The sequence below is a fragment of the Moschus berezovskii genome, chromosome 23 (assembly GCF_049115385.1).
Source record: "Moschus berezovskii isolate FMDL1 chromosome 23, NW_MosBer_1.0, whole genome shotgun sequence".
Classification (NCBI taxonomy): Eukaryota; Metazoa; Chordata; class Mammalia; order Artiodactyla; family Moschidae; genus Moschus; species Moschus berezovskii.
In genome coordinates, this window is record NC_142482.1 from 31996129 (window position 1) to 32012298 (window position 16170).

The 16170-nt window shown below is 43.0% G+C and overlaps 1 protein-coding gene across 2 annotated transcripts; it reads left to right on the forward strand.

Moving 5' to 3' along the window:
• The first annotated feature begins 3282 nt into the window (after nt 1–3282).
• TDRD6 (tudor domain containing 6) lies at nt 3283–14352 on the forward strand. 2 transcript variants are annotated; one of them, XM_055406689.2, is made up of 4 exons: nt 3283–9322; nt 10360–10484; nt 11476–11565; nt 14019–14352. In XM_055406689.2, the coding sequence occupies exons 1-4, from the start codon at nt 3283–3285 to the stop codon at nt 14046–14048; spliced, it is 6285 nt and encodes a 2094-aa protein (XP_055262664.2). In that variant the 3' UTR covers nt 14049–14352. The 2 variants fall into 2 exon arrangements, with proteins under 2 accessions (XP_055262664.2, XP_088687160.1); XM_088831034.1 differs by lacking the exon at nt 11476–11565.
• The last annotated feature ends 1818 nt before the right edge of the window (nt 14353–16170 follow it).

Consider the following 16170-nt stretch of genomic DNA (forward strand, 5'->3'; position numbering starts at 1 on the left):
AAAAAACAAAACACTAAGAGTTGATAAAGATGTGGAGAAACTGGGACCCTTGTGCATTGCTGGTGAAAACAGAAAATGATGCAACTGCTATATAAAATCATATGGGGCTGCCTCAAAAATTAAACACAGAATCATCACATTATCCAACAATTCCACTTCTAGGTATAACCCACAGATTGAGAGCAGGGACTTGAACAAATATTTATATACCAATGTTCATAGTAGCATTTTCACATAACCAAAAGGTGGAAACAATCTAAATGTCCACTGACAGATGAATGAATGGATAAACAAAATGTGGTGTGTACATACAATGAGAGATTAGTCAGCTTTAAAATAAGGAAATTTTGAGACATATTATGACATGGATAAATCTTGAAACCGAATGAAATGAACCAGACACAAATGGGCATATAGTATACGATTCTACTTGTATGAGATACCTAGAATAATCAAATTCATACAAATTGTAGATTAGTGGTTACCAGGGCTGGAATGAGGGAGAATCAGAAGTCAGTATTTAATTAGTACAGTGTTTCAGTCTGGAATGATGAAAAGCTCTGGAGATGGACAGAGGTGACTGTTGCACAACAATGTGAATATAATTAATGTCATGTCACTGAACACTTAGAAATGATTAAAATGGTAAGTTTTATATTATGGATATTTTACTGCAACAGAAAAAAAATCAATCTGAAAAAAGTTTAAAAATGAATATAGGTGTGAAAGATACTATCAGATTCAATTCAGCATTATAAAAAGAATAATACGTCATCCCCAAGTGGGATTTATCCCGAGAATACAAGGTTGGTTCAACATTCAAAAATCAATAAATATAGATAAATATAAATAAAACAGACAAAATTTATCTCAATAGAATGTGAAATGGTATTTGATAAAACTCAATAACCTTTCATGATAAGAGCTCTCAACAATCTAGGAGCAGAATGAACTTCCTCAACTTGATGAAAAGGATCTAAGTGAAACCTACAGCTAATATCACACTGGTGAAAAAGAGAAGGCTTTCTCCCTAAATCAGGAATAAGAAAAAATATAAATTCTCACCATGTCTAGTCAAAACTGTACTGGATATCTTAGCTGTTATAGTAATGTAAGAGAGAGAAATAAAGAGTATAAAAATTAGGGAGATAAAACCGTTTATTATATAGCCATATAATTGTGTAGAATTGTGCACATTCCCAAGAAATTTATATAAAAAAAAGCTACTAGAATAAGTGAGTTTTTGAAAATCACAAGATATAAGGTCAATATATGTGTGTGCATGTGTGTGCTCAATCGGTCGTGTCTGACTCTTTGTGACCCCATGGACTGTAGCCTTGCCAGGTTCCTTTGTCCATGGCATTTTCCAGACAAAAATACTGGAATGGGACACTTCCTCTTCCAGGGGATCTTCCTGACCCAGGGATCAAACTTGAATCTCCTACATTGGCAGGTGGATTCTTTACCTGGGAGTCACAAAACTATAAATATAGTGCTATTTACTAGCAGTGAAAAATTGGAAGCTAAATTTTTTTTGTCAATATCATTTACAATAACATCCAAAAAACGTAAAATTTAGGTATAAATCTAACAGACTACATGCAAGACTTGTTCACTGAAAATTATAAAACAGTGCTGAGACAAAGTAAAGAATACTACAATTAAGAGAGAGAGAAACCATGTCCATGGTCTGGAAAACTCATTATTGCTCAGATGCCCTTTCTCAAATTGATCACTATCTTCAATGCAATCCTAATAAAAAAATCTCAAGATTATTTTCCCCCAGAAATGACAAGTGTATTCCATTGAATTAGCCCAAAAGTTTGCTACAGCTTTTCTGTAATATATGGAAAAACCTGAATGAATTTTTTGGCCAACCCAATCAAATACATTTGAAAAAGCAAAGACCTTAGATAGCCAGAACCATTTTGAGGAAAAAGAATAAAGTTCAGTTCAGTTCAGTCGCTCAGTCCTGTCCGACTCTTTGCGACCCCATGAATCACAGCACGCCAGGCCTCCCTGTCCATCACCAACTCCCGGAGTTCACTCAAACTCATGTCCATCGAGCTGGTGATGCCATCCAGCCATCTCATTCTCTGTCGTCCCCGTCTCCTCCCACCCCCAATCCCTCCCAGCATCAGAGTCTTTTCCAGTGAGTCAGCTCGTCGCATGAGGTGGCCAAAGTATCAGATCAGATCAGATCAGTCGCTCAGTCGTGTCCGACTCTCCGCGACCCCATGAATCACAGTATAGCACTACCTAATTTCAAAGCTGCAAAAAATGTCCAGGAAATTTCCATTCACTTTTCACCCAATTCTACTCAAATCTTAAACAACTGTAGTACACTAATCAAAACCAGCAAAATGGCATTGGAATAACCCACAAATTCAGATTTTTACCAGTTTTACAAGTGTGTATGGGTGTCTGGTTCTACAGTAGCTTCATGCGTAAATGGAGACCAAACGCCTGCAAAGTGGGCAGACAAAACAGCAAAGAAACCCAAGGGGTAATCGCGGGGAAGGAAGCATTTAACACTCTGTGTAACCCTCATCATAACTCTATCCAGGTGAGCCAACAAGCTCACAGACGAGACCGTCAGCGATAGGCTCCGCGGCTACCTCGCTGAGAGCGCACAGCCAGTGTCCGCCCCGGGGACGCCAGCGCCACCGCACGGTCCGCTCCGGGGAGCGCCCCGGGTCTCTGAGAGTTCTGGCCCAACGCCCGGAACGTGCGGTTCGCGCCTCCCTTTCTCCTTCGCGGCTCTTCAATGGCTCGCCGCGTGCAGGGTTCGCCGGGCTCCGTCTGTCTCGCTTAGACGGCCGAGGAGGCGGTCCCTGCGTGGTCTGGGCCTCGCCAGGTCCCCGGACCGGGCCGAAGCGAGTCGAAGGCGCTCGGAGCAGCGACAGGCGGCCTCGGGATCCCGCCGCGGCTCGGCTCCCGAGGCCCCTTCTGCGCCCAGAGCCTGCGTTCCCGCCGCCCCCCGGGGGCCCCGGCTCCGCCCCGCGGTCCACGCAGACCCGCCCGCCGCCCGCGGCCGGAAGCCAGGGCGCCTCGCGCTGCAAATGCCTGCGCGGCGGCGCGACCCTGGGCGGTTGGGCCGGCCGTCGGGTCTTACCAGTCGGCGCGAGCAGGTGAGGCCCGGCAGCGACGGCGGCGGCGTTGCGGCGTGGGCGCCGGGCCGAGTAGCCTTCCCTGGCCGTGTGTCGGGCGGGCCCGCGTCTGCGGGGCTCCCCTCCTAGCGGCGCCGGGGTTTCGCGGGCCGGGCCGGGCGGCGCGGCGGCGATGTGCTCGACGCCCGGGCTGCCGACGCCGGGGGCCTCGCTGGTGCTGCGGGTGTCCTTCGTGGACGTGCAGCCCGAGGTGATTCCCGTGCAGCTGTGGGGGCTGCTGGGCGAGCGGCGAGACGAGTACGTGCGGCTGAGCCGGGAGATCCAGGAAGCGGCGGCGGCCGCACGCGGCCCGTGGATGCTGGGCGGCGCCTCGGCCTTGCCTGGCGAGCTGTGCCTGGTGCAGGTGGGGCGGCTGTGGCACCGCGGCCGCGTGGTCAGCCGGCAGGCGCAGGAGAGCCGGGTCTTCCTGCTGGATGAGGGCTGCACCATCGCGGCCGGGGCGGGCTCGCTGGCTCCCGGGCGCAGCGAGTTCTTCCACCTGCCGTCGGAGGTGCTGGGCTGCGTGCTGGCCGGCCTGGTGCCGGCGGGCGGCGGCGGCGAGCCCCAGCACTGGGCGGCCAGCGCCGTGGACTTCCTTAGCCATCTGCAGGGCAAGGAAGTGCACGGGCGCGTCCTGGACGTGCTGCTGCTCCACCGCCTGGTCCTCCTGGAGGTGCCCGAGCTGTCCCAGCAGATGCAGGAGCTCGGCCTGGCCCGGCAGGTGCCCGACGGCCTCTTCCGCTCCCTGCTTAAGCGCTACCTCTCGTCCCCCACGCCTGTCCTGGGCCCCAGGGCCCCGGTGGTCCCGCGAGTACCCCCTAAGCAGGAGCAGCCTGGCCTGGATTACTTCTACCCTCGGCTGCAGCTGGGCGTGACGGAGCCCGTGGTGGTTACCCAGGTTTGCCATCCCCACCGCATTCACTGCCAGCTCCGCAGCCTCTCTCAGGAGATCCTCCGCCTCTCCGAGAGCATGGCTCAGGTATACCGGGGTTCCCCGGGGACTGGGGACAAGCACTCTACCAGCGCCCTCTGGGAGGAGAGAGAGGAGAGCCCAGACAAGCCGGGCTCTCCTTGCGCATCCTGCGGGTTGGATGGACTTTGGTACAGGGCGCTCTTGCTTGAGACTTTCCGGCCCCAGCGCTGTGCCCAGGTGCTTCACGTCGACTACGGAAGGAAGGAGCTAGTGAGTTGTAGTAGCCTCCGCTACTTGCTGCCTGAATATTTTCGGATGCCCGTGGTGACTTACCCTTGCGCACTGTACGGACTCTGGGATGGTGGGAGAGGTTGGTCTCGGTCACAGGTCGGTGACCTGAAGGCACTGATTCTGGGCCAGGCAGTGAACGCAAAGATTGAATTTTATTGTTCCTTCGAGCATGTGTATTACGTCACCTTGTATGGCGAAGATGGGATTAATCTTAACTGTGTGTTCGGAGTACAGTGCTGTTGCTTGGCTGACCGATTCCTTCAGAGCCAGGGCAGAGAGGAGGAGGAGGAGGAGGAAGAACCGGAAACAGCTTTTCAATGTCAGTCTTCTGCAGAAGAAATGGATGAAGAGATTTCACTCCCCACCTTACCATCTATCAGGTTAAAGATGAACACCTTCTATGACGCCCAGGTGGAGTTTGTGAAAAACCCTTCTGAGTTTTGGATTAGGTTGAGGAAACACAATGGCACCTTCAGCAAACTGATGAAGAAAATGTGCAGTTTCTATGCCTCCGCCAGTAAGCTGGACGGTGTCATCTTGAAACCTGAAGCCGATGATCTTTGCTGTGTCAAATGGAAAGAAAATGGCTACTTCCGGGCTATGGTCACCCGATTAGACGACCAGAATGTGGATGTGTTCTTAGTTGACCGGGGCAATTCGGAAAACGTGGACCGGTATGATGTGAGGATGCTACTCCCTCAGTTTAGGCGGCTACCAATACTGGCCCTGCAGTGCACCCTGGCCGATATTTGGCCTTTGGGAGAAAACTGGAGCCAAGAGGCAATTTCCTTTTTTAAAAAGACTGTGCTCCACAAAGAGTTAGTTATCCATGTCCTTGATAAGCAGGATAATCAGTATATTATTGAGATTCTTGATGAATCAAGAACAGGGGAGGAAAACATTAGTAAGGTGATGGCTCAAGCTGGATTTGCCAAGTACCAGGAATTTGAAACAAAGGACAGTCTTTCCGTAAGTGTCCACTCTCCAGGGCATGTTTCAAACCATTTTACCACAGACAGTAACAGAATATCTTCTGCCAAGAAGGAAGTAGAACAAAAAGCCATGAGTGATGGTAAAACTACAGCTGTTCCAGAAGTAGTGACTGACACAGCAGTTACGACAAACATTTCAGCTGGATTTGTGCAGGACAATGAGAAAAGAGTGTCTGTTTATTCTCCTCTGGTACAGAATTTCTTGGGAATTGAGCCAGGCTCTTCTTGTAAAGGAGAGTTACAAGTTGGAACTACAGTGGAAGTCAAAGTATCTTGCGTTGAAAATCCCGGCTATTTTTGGTGTCAGCTGACCAGGAACACACAAGGATTTAAAGCACTCATGTGCGATATTCAGGACTATTGCAACAACACAGCTCCTCCCCACCAGGGCACTACTCCTGCTTGTTTGGCAAAACGAACAGCAGATGGAAAATGGTCCAGAGCTCTAATTACTGGGGCACAATCTTCAGAGCATGTCAAAGTCATATTTGTAGATTATGGGGACAAAGAAATGGTATCTGTGAAGAATATTTATTCAATTACTGAAGAGTTTCTAAAGGCTGAGGTTCAGGCTTTTAGGTGCAGCCTTTATAATTTAATTCAGCCAATGGGACAAAATCCTTTTCTTTGGGGTGAAAAGGCAATCCAAGCTTTTATTGAATTCATAGATAATGCTCAGGAAAACAGTCTAGAATTAAAGTGCACAATATTTGCTCTGGCTTCCATTCATGATGAAGAACTGTTTAATGTGGTGGATCTGCTAACACCTTTCCGGAGTGTATGTCATTTTTTGGTAGAAAAGAGACTTGCAAGACCAGTAAAACTTCAGAAACCTCTGGAGTTCTCTGTTCATCTCCATTCTTACTTCTATTCTACACATGACATGAAAATTGGAAGTGAAGAGTCAGTGTACATAACACATGTTTATGACCCTTGGACATTTTATTGCCAGCTGGGAAGAAATGCAAGTATTTTAGAACAGCTGTCCCATCGTATTACACAATTAAGTCAAGTTTTGCTGCATTTAAGAACATCTCACTTGGTCCCTGGCACATTGTGCCTTGCCAAGTATACTGACGGAAACTGGTTTAGGGGGGTAATCATAGAAAAAGAACCAAGTAAAGTATTCTTTGTTGATTTTGGGAACATTTATGTGGTAACAAGTGATGATCTGTGCCCGGTGCCTAGCGATGCACATGATGTCTTACTTTTGCCCATGCAAGCCATTAAATGTTCATTATCTGATATTCCTGATCATATACCAGAAGAAGTTACAGCGTGGTTTCGGGAGACTGTTTTAGATAAGTCATTGAAGGCTCTGGTTGTAGCAAAAGATCCAGATGGAAGACTGATTATTGAACTATACAATGATAGCATTCAAATTAATGCTAATATTAACGAGAAGTTAGGGCTCCTGGGTTACAAAGATGGGACAAGTAGAAAAAAAAGCAAAGCACTCCTCTCTACAACTGAAACTCTTGAAGTGAAAAAGGGAGATGTGAAGTTGTCACCTACAGAGTATTTAAGTAAATCAGAGAACAAACCAGATAGTATGGCACTCTTCAGAGAATCATACAAACCTAAGATCAGCTCAGCATGTAGGGAGCTCAAACTTTTACAAAGTTCAACAAAGATAAACTTAGTCACTCCGCACCAGGACTCTGTGGGAAATAAAAATAATCAAGTGTCTCCATTAACAACAGACAAGAAATTAGAAAGTTCGGCGGAGCCCTCTTTGAAAGCCACAAAACTAGAAGCCTCTCTTTCAGAGAGAAAACTAAGAGATTCATGTGACAAAGGTTTGCCTCTAAAAATTTCTGAGTTCCCTCAGAAGGCTATAATGCCTGGATTTAAAACAACTGTGTATGTTTCTCATATAAATGACCTTTCAGACTTTTACGTTCAACTGACAGAAGATGAGGCTGAAATTGATCGTCTTTCAGAGAGGTTAAATGATACTAGAACAAGGCCTGAATATTATGCAGGTCCACCTTTGCAAAGAGGAGATGTAATATGTGCTCTTTTCCCAGAAGATGATTTATGGTATCGTGCTGTGGTCAAGGAACCACAACCCAATGGCCTTCTCTCTGTGCAGTTTATAGATTATGGCAATGTCTCTGTGGTTCACACAAACAAAATAGGCAAACTTGACCATGTTAACACGCTGTTACCAGGACTGTGCATTCCCTGTTCCTTAAAGGGATTTGGAGTTCCTGGGATTTTCAACCATAAGGAAGTGATGCATTACTTTTCCCAAAGGACAGATGAGGCGCAAATAAGATGCGAATTTGTTCAGTTTCAAGACAAATGGGAAGTTACTCTTGCTGATGAACACGGGATCATAGCCAAAGATATGGTGAGCAGATATGCGTTCAGTGAAAAATCTCAACTAGGGTTTTCTACCCAAATAGTTCAAGGGGCCTGTTCCACATCGGTCAGCAAAACAGACATAGACACTTCTATGTTTCTTAACTGGTATAATCCAAAGATGAAGACGATAAGAGCTTATGCCACGGTGATCGACGGACCTGAATATTTTTGGTGTCAGTTTGCGGATACCGAGAAACTTCAGCATTTAGAAGTGGAAGTACAGACTGCGGGAGAGCAGGTGACAGATCGGAGAAGTCGTATCCACTGCCCTCGTATTGGAGATCCTTGCATAGTGAGATACAGAGAAGACGGGCATTATTACAGGGCCCTTGTCACCAGTATTTGTGAAGATTATCTTGTGTCCATCAGGCTTGTGGACTTTGGAAACGTTGAAGACTCTGTGGACCCAAAAGCACTCTGGAACATCCCTTCTGAGCTTTTGGCCGTGCCCATGCAAGCCTTTCCATGTTGCCTTTCAGGATTTAATATTTCACAGGGCGCATGCCCTCGTGAGGGATGTGACTACTTTTATGAAATAGTAACAGAAGATGTGTTGGAGATAACAATATTAGACATCAAAAGGGACGTTTGTGATATCCCTTTAGCCATTGTTGACTTGAAAAGCAAAGGTGAAAGTGTTAGTGAGAAAATGAAGAAATATTCTAAGATTGGTATGAGTAGCAGTGATCTGAGGTATGAAAAAAATGAGGCAGAAATAAAGGGAGCTCTTGGGTTCCCCAGTCCCGAGGTTGGATTTAAGAAATCAAGCAGTAAAGCTGGACGAGAGAGAATACTCCATGTTGAATCCCAGACAGCTGAGCTCTTGGAAAGACTCAACAAAGACTTAAACATCCTTGAAATGCAACCAGGTAAATTCTATGACCCCAAAACTGATAACATTTTTGAAGTTTTTGAAAACCCAGGCGAAGATAAGATTGGCACCAAGTTGCTGGAAGAAAAAGTCAAGGGCCTACTGGGTGACAGAGCAAAGTTTGATGATAAGTACCCAATGCCAGGATTTAACACATTCTTCCCACATGCCACCGAAGCAAAGGAGGTCCTGGAACTGAATTCTCTCGAGGTGCCACTTTCTCCTGACAATGAGTCCAAAGAGTCCCTGGAGCTGGAATCCATCGAATTGCAGCATTCCCTGGTCGGGGATGAGGAGAAAGAAGATCTCGGCCTGGTGCCTCCAACCATTACTCTTCCCCAAGGCTGTGACCCAGAGGTCACCCTGCCACCATTGCCAGGGCAGCTGCCCCTCAACTGTGGAGACGAGAAACAGCCTGAACTAGAACTGCCTACAGCCCAGCTGTGTCTGGAGGACACAATAAACCCTTTGTCTTTAAGGGTTAGTCAGAAAGCCCAAGAATCCATGTGCACTAAGGACATGAGAGGATCCAGTTGTGCGGAAAGCTTTGATGAGGAGCATAGGCTGCGCCTGGGCAGACAGACTTGCGATGCCAAGATGCAGATTGAAATGAGTATCTATAAAGAAGAATTTACAGAAGGTGCAAACAGAGATGCCGTGTCATCATTGACCTCTTCTGAAGAAGAATACAGAGATGCAAGGAAACACAATTACACCTTACCAGATCATATCCCAGGTATGTGCAGTCTTTGACCCCCCGTTCACTTTTATTTAACTTAAGGAAAAACAGTTATTTATCTTAAAGAGAAAAGAATATTTAGTATTGAATTAAAGGGGAGTTGAAAACCTGAAAAGAGAATTAGATTTGGATTTTTATGGAGGGTATTTTAAACATGAAGAAATTAAGGGATGAAATTGTGAAATAATACTTTATATGCTGTGCAAAATGCTGAATTATTCTTGCTTTTAAAAATAGAATGCTTAAAATCTGTGTCTCTAAAATGTAGTCCCATTTCAAATGTAAGCAAATCATCTCTAGATCAAGACGTTATGTTTTTTGGTCAGCTTTTAAAAATATGTAGTGTTCCTTTGCCATCCTTAATGTAGGCATGAATTTACATTGGGGATCATTTTAGCAGATTTTTAAAACAACTGTTTTTCTTCGTACATATACTTTGCCGTTCATTTTGAAACCCTTAAAAGAGTAGAGTTAGGGAGCCTATATTAACAAAGTTAATAACCATGAGTAAATATTGGCGAACACTCATTACCATTAACTTTTTAAATAAGTTTTGTATAAATTATTTTTGCTGCTCTTTTCTTGCCTACTTAATAAGATTTGAAAGTTACACAAAATGGCTTATCTTTTAGGTTTTTTTTAAAAAAGTCAGTGTTAGACTTTTAAATGTCAGTTTTATTTATTAGATTGTTGCATGCTTGCAATATTATTACAGTGTACGAAATAGAGAAAACAGTAGACTAAGGAGAATGAAAATCGTCATAATTCCACCACCAAGAAGTGGCCACTGTGAATGCTGTGATGGTGCATGTACTTCCTTCATCTGTCTGTCACTCTTTCTATGTGTCCACATACATACAGTTTTAAAAACTAAATAGAGATCATGTTATTTAGGGAGACAGACACGCTGTACTGTGCCATGATATCGATGATATGAAAGTAGTAAATGCATGGTAGGGAAATGCTTTGCTTGCATGTCAGACATTAAGAAATTAAGAGATAAGGGTTGACTCTTGCTGTATTCAATCTGGTAGCTCAACCAGAGAACACGTACACTCTGGAAGGATTTACTGTTGGATCCAAATGTGTTGTGTGGTCAAGTCTCAGAAACTCGTGGTCTAAATGTGAGATTTTGGAAATAGCTGAAGAGGGCACAAAGGTATGTAAAATTGCAGTACCTTGTCTCAAAATGTACTTGCAGATTGTTAAGGAAATTTTGCCAAACTGCCAGATTAGAAAATCCCATTGAACAGATTAGTTACCTGCTCATTCCCCCTGATAATTGATACAGTGCAAAAACCATTTAGAAGGTTTATATTTAAGCGTTCAGGGCGTTTTCATCTCCCTGGAATCCTATCAGTCACTGAGTTCCATACTTTCCACTTCTTATCTCAGTTAAAACTTACACCTAATGCCACTATTTTGGTTAAGTTTCTCATTTCACAACTGTTAGTCCAATTCTTTGCAATCCCGTGTAGCCCGCCAGGCTCTTCCGTCCATGGAATTCTCCAGACAAGAAACTGGAGTGGATAGCCATTTCCTTCTCCAGGGGATCCTCCCAACCCAAGGATCGAACCTGGGTCTTCTGCATTGCAGGCAGATTCTTTACCGTCTGAGCCACCAGGGAACCAACCCCAGACTAGATTCCTCTGATAACCTTCTATTGGTTTACTTCTGGTCTTCTAGCAGTTGTTTCTCCACATTGCCAATGTGCTGTTTGTCAAATGAGAATCTGACTCGGTCATTCCCTTGTGTAAAATCTCTTAGAAACCTTCAGTAAATGGTGTTTTTCCTGTGGTTTGAAAAACCACCTGTGTCAGAATCCCTTGGCACATTTCCTAAATGTCGATTCCTGGACTTTGCCCTCACTGGCTGGCTAATGAAGAATTTCAAGGGGGAAGGATTAGGAATGTGTAGTCTTACACCATGAGAATCTGAGAACATCCATCTTTGATGTCTAGGCGTAGATACTCAATATATGTTTTTTTTGGACTGGTGTACCATTGAGTTGAAATGTAATGCTGAAGTTTAACAAAATCATTGTAACTGCCTTTTAACATATTTAATTTGAAAAAGGATACTGTGTAACTAACATAAATCAGTGACAGTGTTTGGAATTACCAGTTTTTATTAATCTTTTTCTTCTGTAGGTTTTGCACCTTTCAAATGGCACAGAGGAGGTAGTGAACCCTGAGAATGTCTGGAATGGTATACCCAAATTGGATAAGAGTCCATCTGAGGTATGAGTATATTTAAACAGTAATTAGTGAGACTGTTCTTCATTTTGAAAGGTTACTTCGTTACTGAAAGATGCGGGTCCCACGGCTCACCGCTTAGAAACCATTAAAGAGGCCATGTTGGTGGAAAGGAAAGTTTGCTTTATTTCAGGTGCCGGCATCTGGGTTGGGGTGAGGGGAGGGCGGACGTCTGTCCAGAGGCCGACTGTCCCCACTGATAGTCAGTAGGCAGGAGCTTTTATAGACAGAAGGAGGGCACTACATGTAGAAACAACACAGTCATCTTTGGCAGTCATCCTGAAACGGGTCATCAGTGGTCTGACCAGAGTCATCTTGGTTATTTTAGGTACAGTTGATCTTCAGTTCCAGGCCCAGTTTGTTTCTGTTTCTTCTAGGCCAGTTCTTGGAATTATGTCTGGTTATGTCATGGCTACAGTCTGATCATCATGTAGTTAATTTCTTTATCTGGTATTTCAATATCTGCAAGCCAGCTCACAGGATATGGCTCAGCACATTATCTACAGCCCTTGAAAAGGAACCTTGAGAAGGTCCTGGACTACGCTTAATGACTACATTGTTATTATTTGGTCTCCTTTGACTGTTTTCCTTTGTTTCTGAATTTTCTCACTTTTCTGATTAAATTTATTTTCAGACAAAAGGCAGGCTGAGGACACAGTGGGGCAGGGACCATAGAGTCCTGCTCTGTTTCAACTTGAACTGTTTTCTAAGCATTTGTGTTTAGGAATAATGGAAGAAAAAACACATGTAATAACAGCAATGGAAAACAGCAACAACACAATCAACGTTTCTGGATTTTATACCCTGTAACTCTTTGGGCAAACTACTTATTAATATTTTCCTCCTTGATTTTCATTTTGGGATTAAAAAAAAGAAAATTGTTGTTTGTGACCTTGATAAAATACATTTGATGCAGAAAATCTGGGAAAATGGTAAAGTTAAAAAGGAGAAAGTAGCAATCACCTGTTATACATCCATCTAAAGACAGATTAATCAGTTTGATTTTAATAATTTCGGGCTTCCCTGGTGGCTCAGAGGTTAAAGTGTCTGCCTCCAATGCGGGAGACCCGGGTTCGATCCCTGGGTCGGGAAGATCCCCTGGAGAAGGAAACGGTAACTCACTCCAGTATTCTTGCCTGGAGAATCCCATGGACGGAGAAGCCTGGTAGGCTACAGTCCACGGGGTCGCAAAGAGTCGGACACGACTGAGCGACAGAACGGAACGGAACGGAAACATATCAGCAATGTATTTTGAACACGGTTAATTTCATCATACATATACACCATACACACATAAATTGTGTTTTTCAGTTAAGATTATATGATAAGTGATTTCCCAGGCTATATCTAGACACTTCAATTTATCCTGTTTGGAGTTTGTTGAACTTCTTGCTTCAAAATCTATATTGGATAGTTCCAGTATCTGGTCATGTCAGGGTTTGTGTCTGCTTAATCAGATACAGACGTTCAAGTGATCTTTGTTAAATATTCTCTTGGAATTTCTTTTGAGAGTTTTTAGTTGATTCAGTTTGTTGGATGTTCCTGGTTATTGCATGATCTTTTTCATAAGTGGCACACTGGTTCTTAGAATTGTGGCATCTGTTCAGTTCAGTCGCTCAGTCGTGTCTGACTCTTTGCGACCCCATGAACCGCAGCACACCAGGCCTCCCTGTCCATCACCAACTCCCGGAGTTCACCCAAACCCATGTCCATCGAGTCGGTGGCCATCCAACCATCTCATTCTCTGTCGTCCCCTTCTCCTCCTGCCCTCAATCTTTCCCAGCATCAGGGTCTTTTCAAATGAGTCAGCTCTTCGCATGAGGTGGTCAAAGTATTGGAGTTTCAGCTTCAACATCAGTCCTTCCAATGAACACCCAGGACTGATCTCCTTTAGGATGGACTGGTTGGATCTCCTTACAGTCCATGGGACTCTCAATATTGAGGCATGTGGAGAATGAAATCAGCTCTTGATGACTTTAGTGTTATATGAAAGTATGCATTAATGAAAGAGAACAAAGAGCTATTTGTCAACATCATCCTAGTAAAATATAAAATATGCCAATTTCATAATCTTTTAGAGAAATTTTATATGATAATAAATACAGTGTGAGGACTAAAATATTTTTAAAAAAATCATATCTGTAGGAATAATTCCCTGTAGTAGTTAGAATACACATCTATTCCCTCTCCCCATTTTTAAAGGACATGAATTTTGTCATGGTGGCACCCACGTAAATAATCTTCTTGGGCACTCCCTGGTGTTTCAGAGGTTAGGACTTCATGCTTCCACTGCAGGGGACATGGGTTTGATGTTTAGTCAGGGAACTAAGATTCTGTAAGCCACAACACATTACCCCCTACACCACCTTCCCCCCCCAATTTTTTTTTTTTCTTATTTTTACGTTTATCAACCCGAGGTTTTTCTCTTTTTGTTTCAGAAAAGAGGCCTGGAGATGATAGAGATTTAACTGTGGATCTGTAAGTGTGGTCAGTCAGTTCAAAGCTGCTCTGAAATAAGTGCCATCTCAACCAGACCAACAAAAATATTTGAGAAAATTGAGAGTGTGTAAATACAAGAAATTGTCATTTTTGAAAACTTTGTGTTGAAAACAAAACAGATCTCAGACTGCCTGTGTGGTGTATTTATAGTACCATTTCTGTATATATGGAGTTGAGATGTTTCCTCTCCCTTTAAATGTGTCATCTTTCTAATCAGTTGGGAGGATTTATTTGGCTAAACAGTTTGCTAACACATTACTCACATTGCAAAAAAAGGAGTATTTTTGTTTCTTCTGAATAATAGTTTAAAATAGAAAATTATAGGTTTCTGACATGCTACTTGGGGGGGATGGCTTTGTTAGCAGTAACTCCTTCAAAATTTTTGTTTTGTTTTTGAAGCTTTGCTGTTCTAGTTTTGACTAATACTCTGTTTGAATTTAGAAGTATACTAATATGACACAAGATTTGAATAAAATTTGTCCTTAAAAGTATAATTTCATTTTATTAAAAATATCTGGGACTTCCTTGGCAGTTCAGTGGTTAAGACTCTGAGTTTCCACTGCAGAGGGCAGGGGTTCAATTCCTGAGGACCTAAGATCTTGCATGCCACACTGTGCAGCCGAAAGAAGGGGAAAAAAAGGAAGTCTGTGGTCATGCAACAAACCACAATTCTACAATTGGGGGATACATAGTAATAATAAATGTTAGCTTTCATGTATTAGTCCCTCAGTTGTCCTTCAATGCCCGTTTTTCATGTAATCCTTGATTCTGAGATGCATGTTAATATTACCCATATTTTATAGGTGAGAAAATTGAAGCTTTTCAGAGAAGATAAATAATTTGCCTGTCAAAGAGCTAGCAAATCTCAGAGGCTTGAGCAAACCTAGACCCATCTAACTTCAAAGCCCATGCTTTTAAAACAGGGCTTTGCATAGGTGGCAGCACGCCAACAGATCCTAATATTAGGAAATAGATCTTACCTGTACGCGGCTTACTAGATATGTGACCTGGGCAGGTTATTATATTATTGTTCAGCCTTGATCTTCCTCAGCTGTAAAATGGGGACAATAAAACTTTTCTTGCAGTGTTTTTAAGATTAGAAATAACTTAATGTGCCAGAAAAGGAGTAGGCATTTGATAAATATTTCCTTCTTTTCCCTGAAAGAGGCTCAGTATGGACTATGGTAGGTTATATTTTTTAAACTTCATTGGATCCTTTCCCATCAGCGTGTGCCACAAACAGGATTTTAAAGAGGTGCTGTTGAATGGAACATCAGTTCTATTAAAATGGTTGTCCATTTCTAAAAAGATGTGTATGAAACATTATGAGAACTCTGAAGCCTAATGAGAAGAGTGAGAATTAAAACCTTAAAAGTTGGGTAAAATTTCAATAAGTAAAAAATGAGAGGGTTTTACATTAAGCGTAATTGAAGTAGATGAGTATATTGCTTGTTCCTAGGATAATGAATAGACAAATTTGGCTCATTCATGTAGGAGTTGTAGTTGTGAATTAATTCTTGGGAGCAAAGGTCAGAGAAGATGTATGAAGACCGGATTATAGAAAGCCATCAGTTTCATGATAAAGAATTTAACTCTTCATTTTAAAATATTTACTCTGAACAGTTATAGGAGAAATCATATTTCTCAAAATGAGTGATTTTGCATGTTAAAACATTAAGGTAGGCCTGAGTGCCAAATCAGAAAACGCAGTTACTTATTAACAAGGCAAAAGGAATAGGCATAGAATAGTTAACCAGGCTTGCTTACTAAGTACTGAGTATCCTTGTTCTCACTGGCTTTCATGAAAGTTAATTATGAAGCATTCATAGGAACACGACCATTCTTAGACCCAAATATACTTGACTGATGAGTGGCAGAAGTGTTTATACTGCTTGGGAAACAAAACATATTTTCCATGACTCCCAGAGGCGTAAGTGTACAAATCTTTCAGTGATCTTTTTACATCCATTTCTTGTGTTTTTCTCCTTTCACTACTCCATATAAAATAAAAAAGATCCATTAAATAAAACTCATGGAAAATGAAGCAGTAAACATTGTGGCCTTTTCAAGTTAGCAAAACTGGAATTTCTT

Coding starts and splice junctions, on each gene's coding strand:
- TDRD6 (XM_055406689.2), top strand. CDS start 3,283: ATGTGCTCGACGCCCGGGCTGCCGACGCCGGGGGCCTCGCTGGTGCTG. Junction 9,323..10,359: donor CTTACCAGATCATATCCCAG/GTATGTGCAGTC, acceptor TCAATCTGGTAG/CTCAACCAGAGAACACGTAC. Junction 11,566..14,018: donor TGGATAAGAGTCCATCTGAG/GTATGAGTATAT, acceptor TTTTTGTTTCAG/AAAAGAGGCCTGGAGATGAT.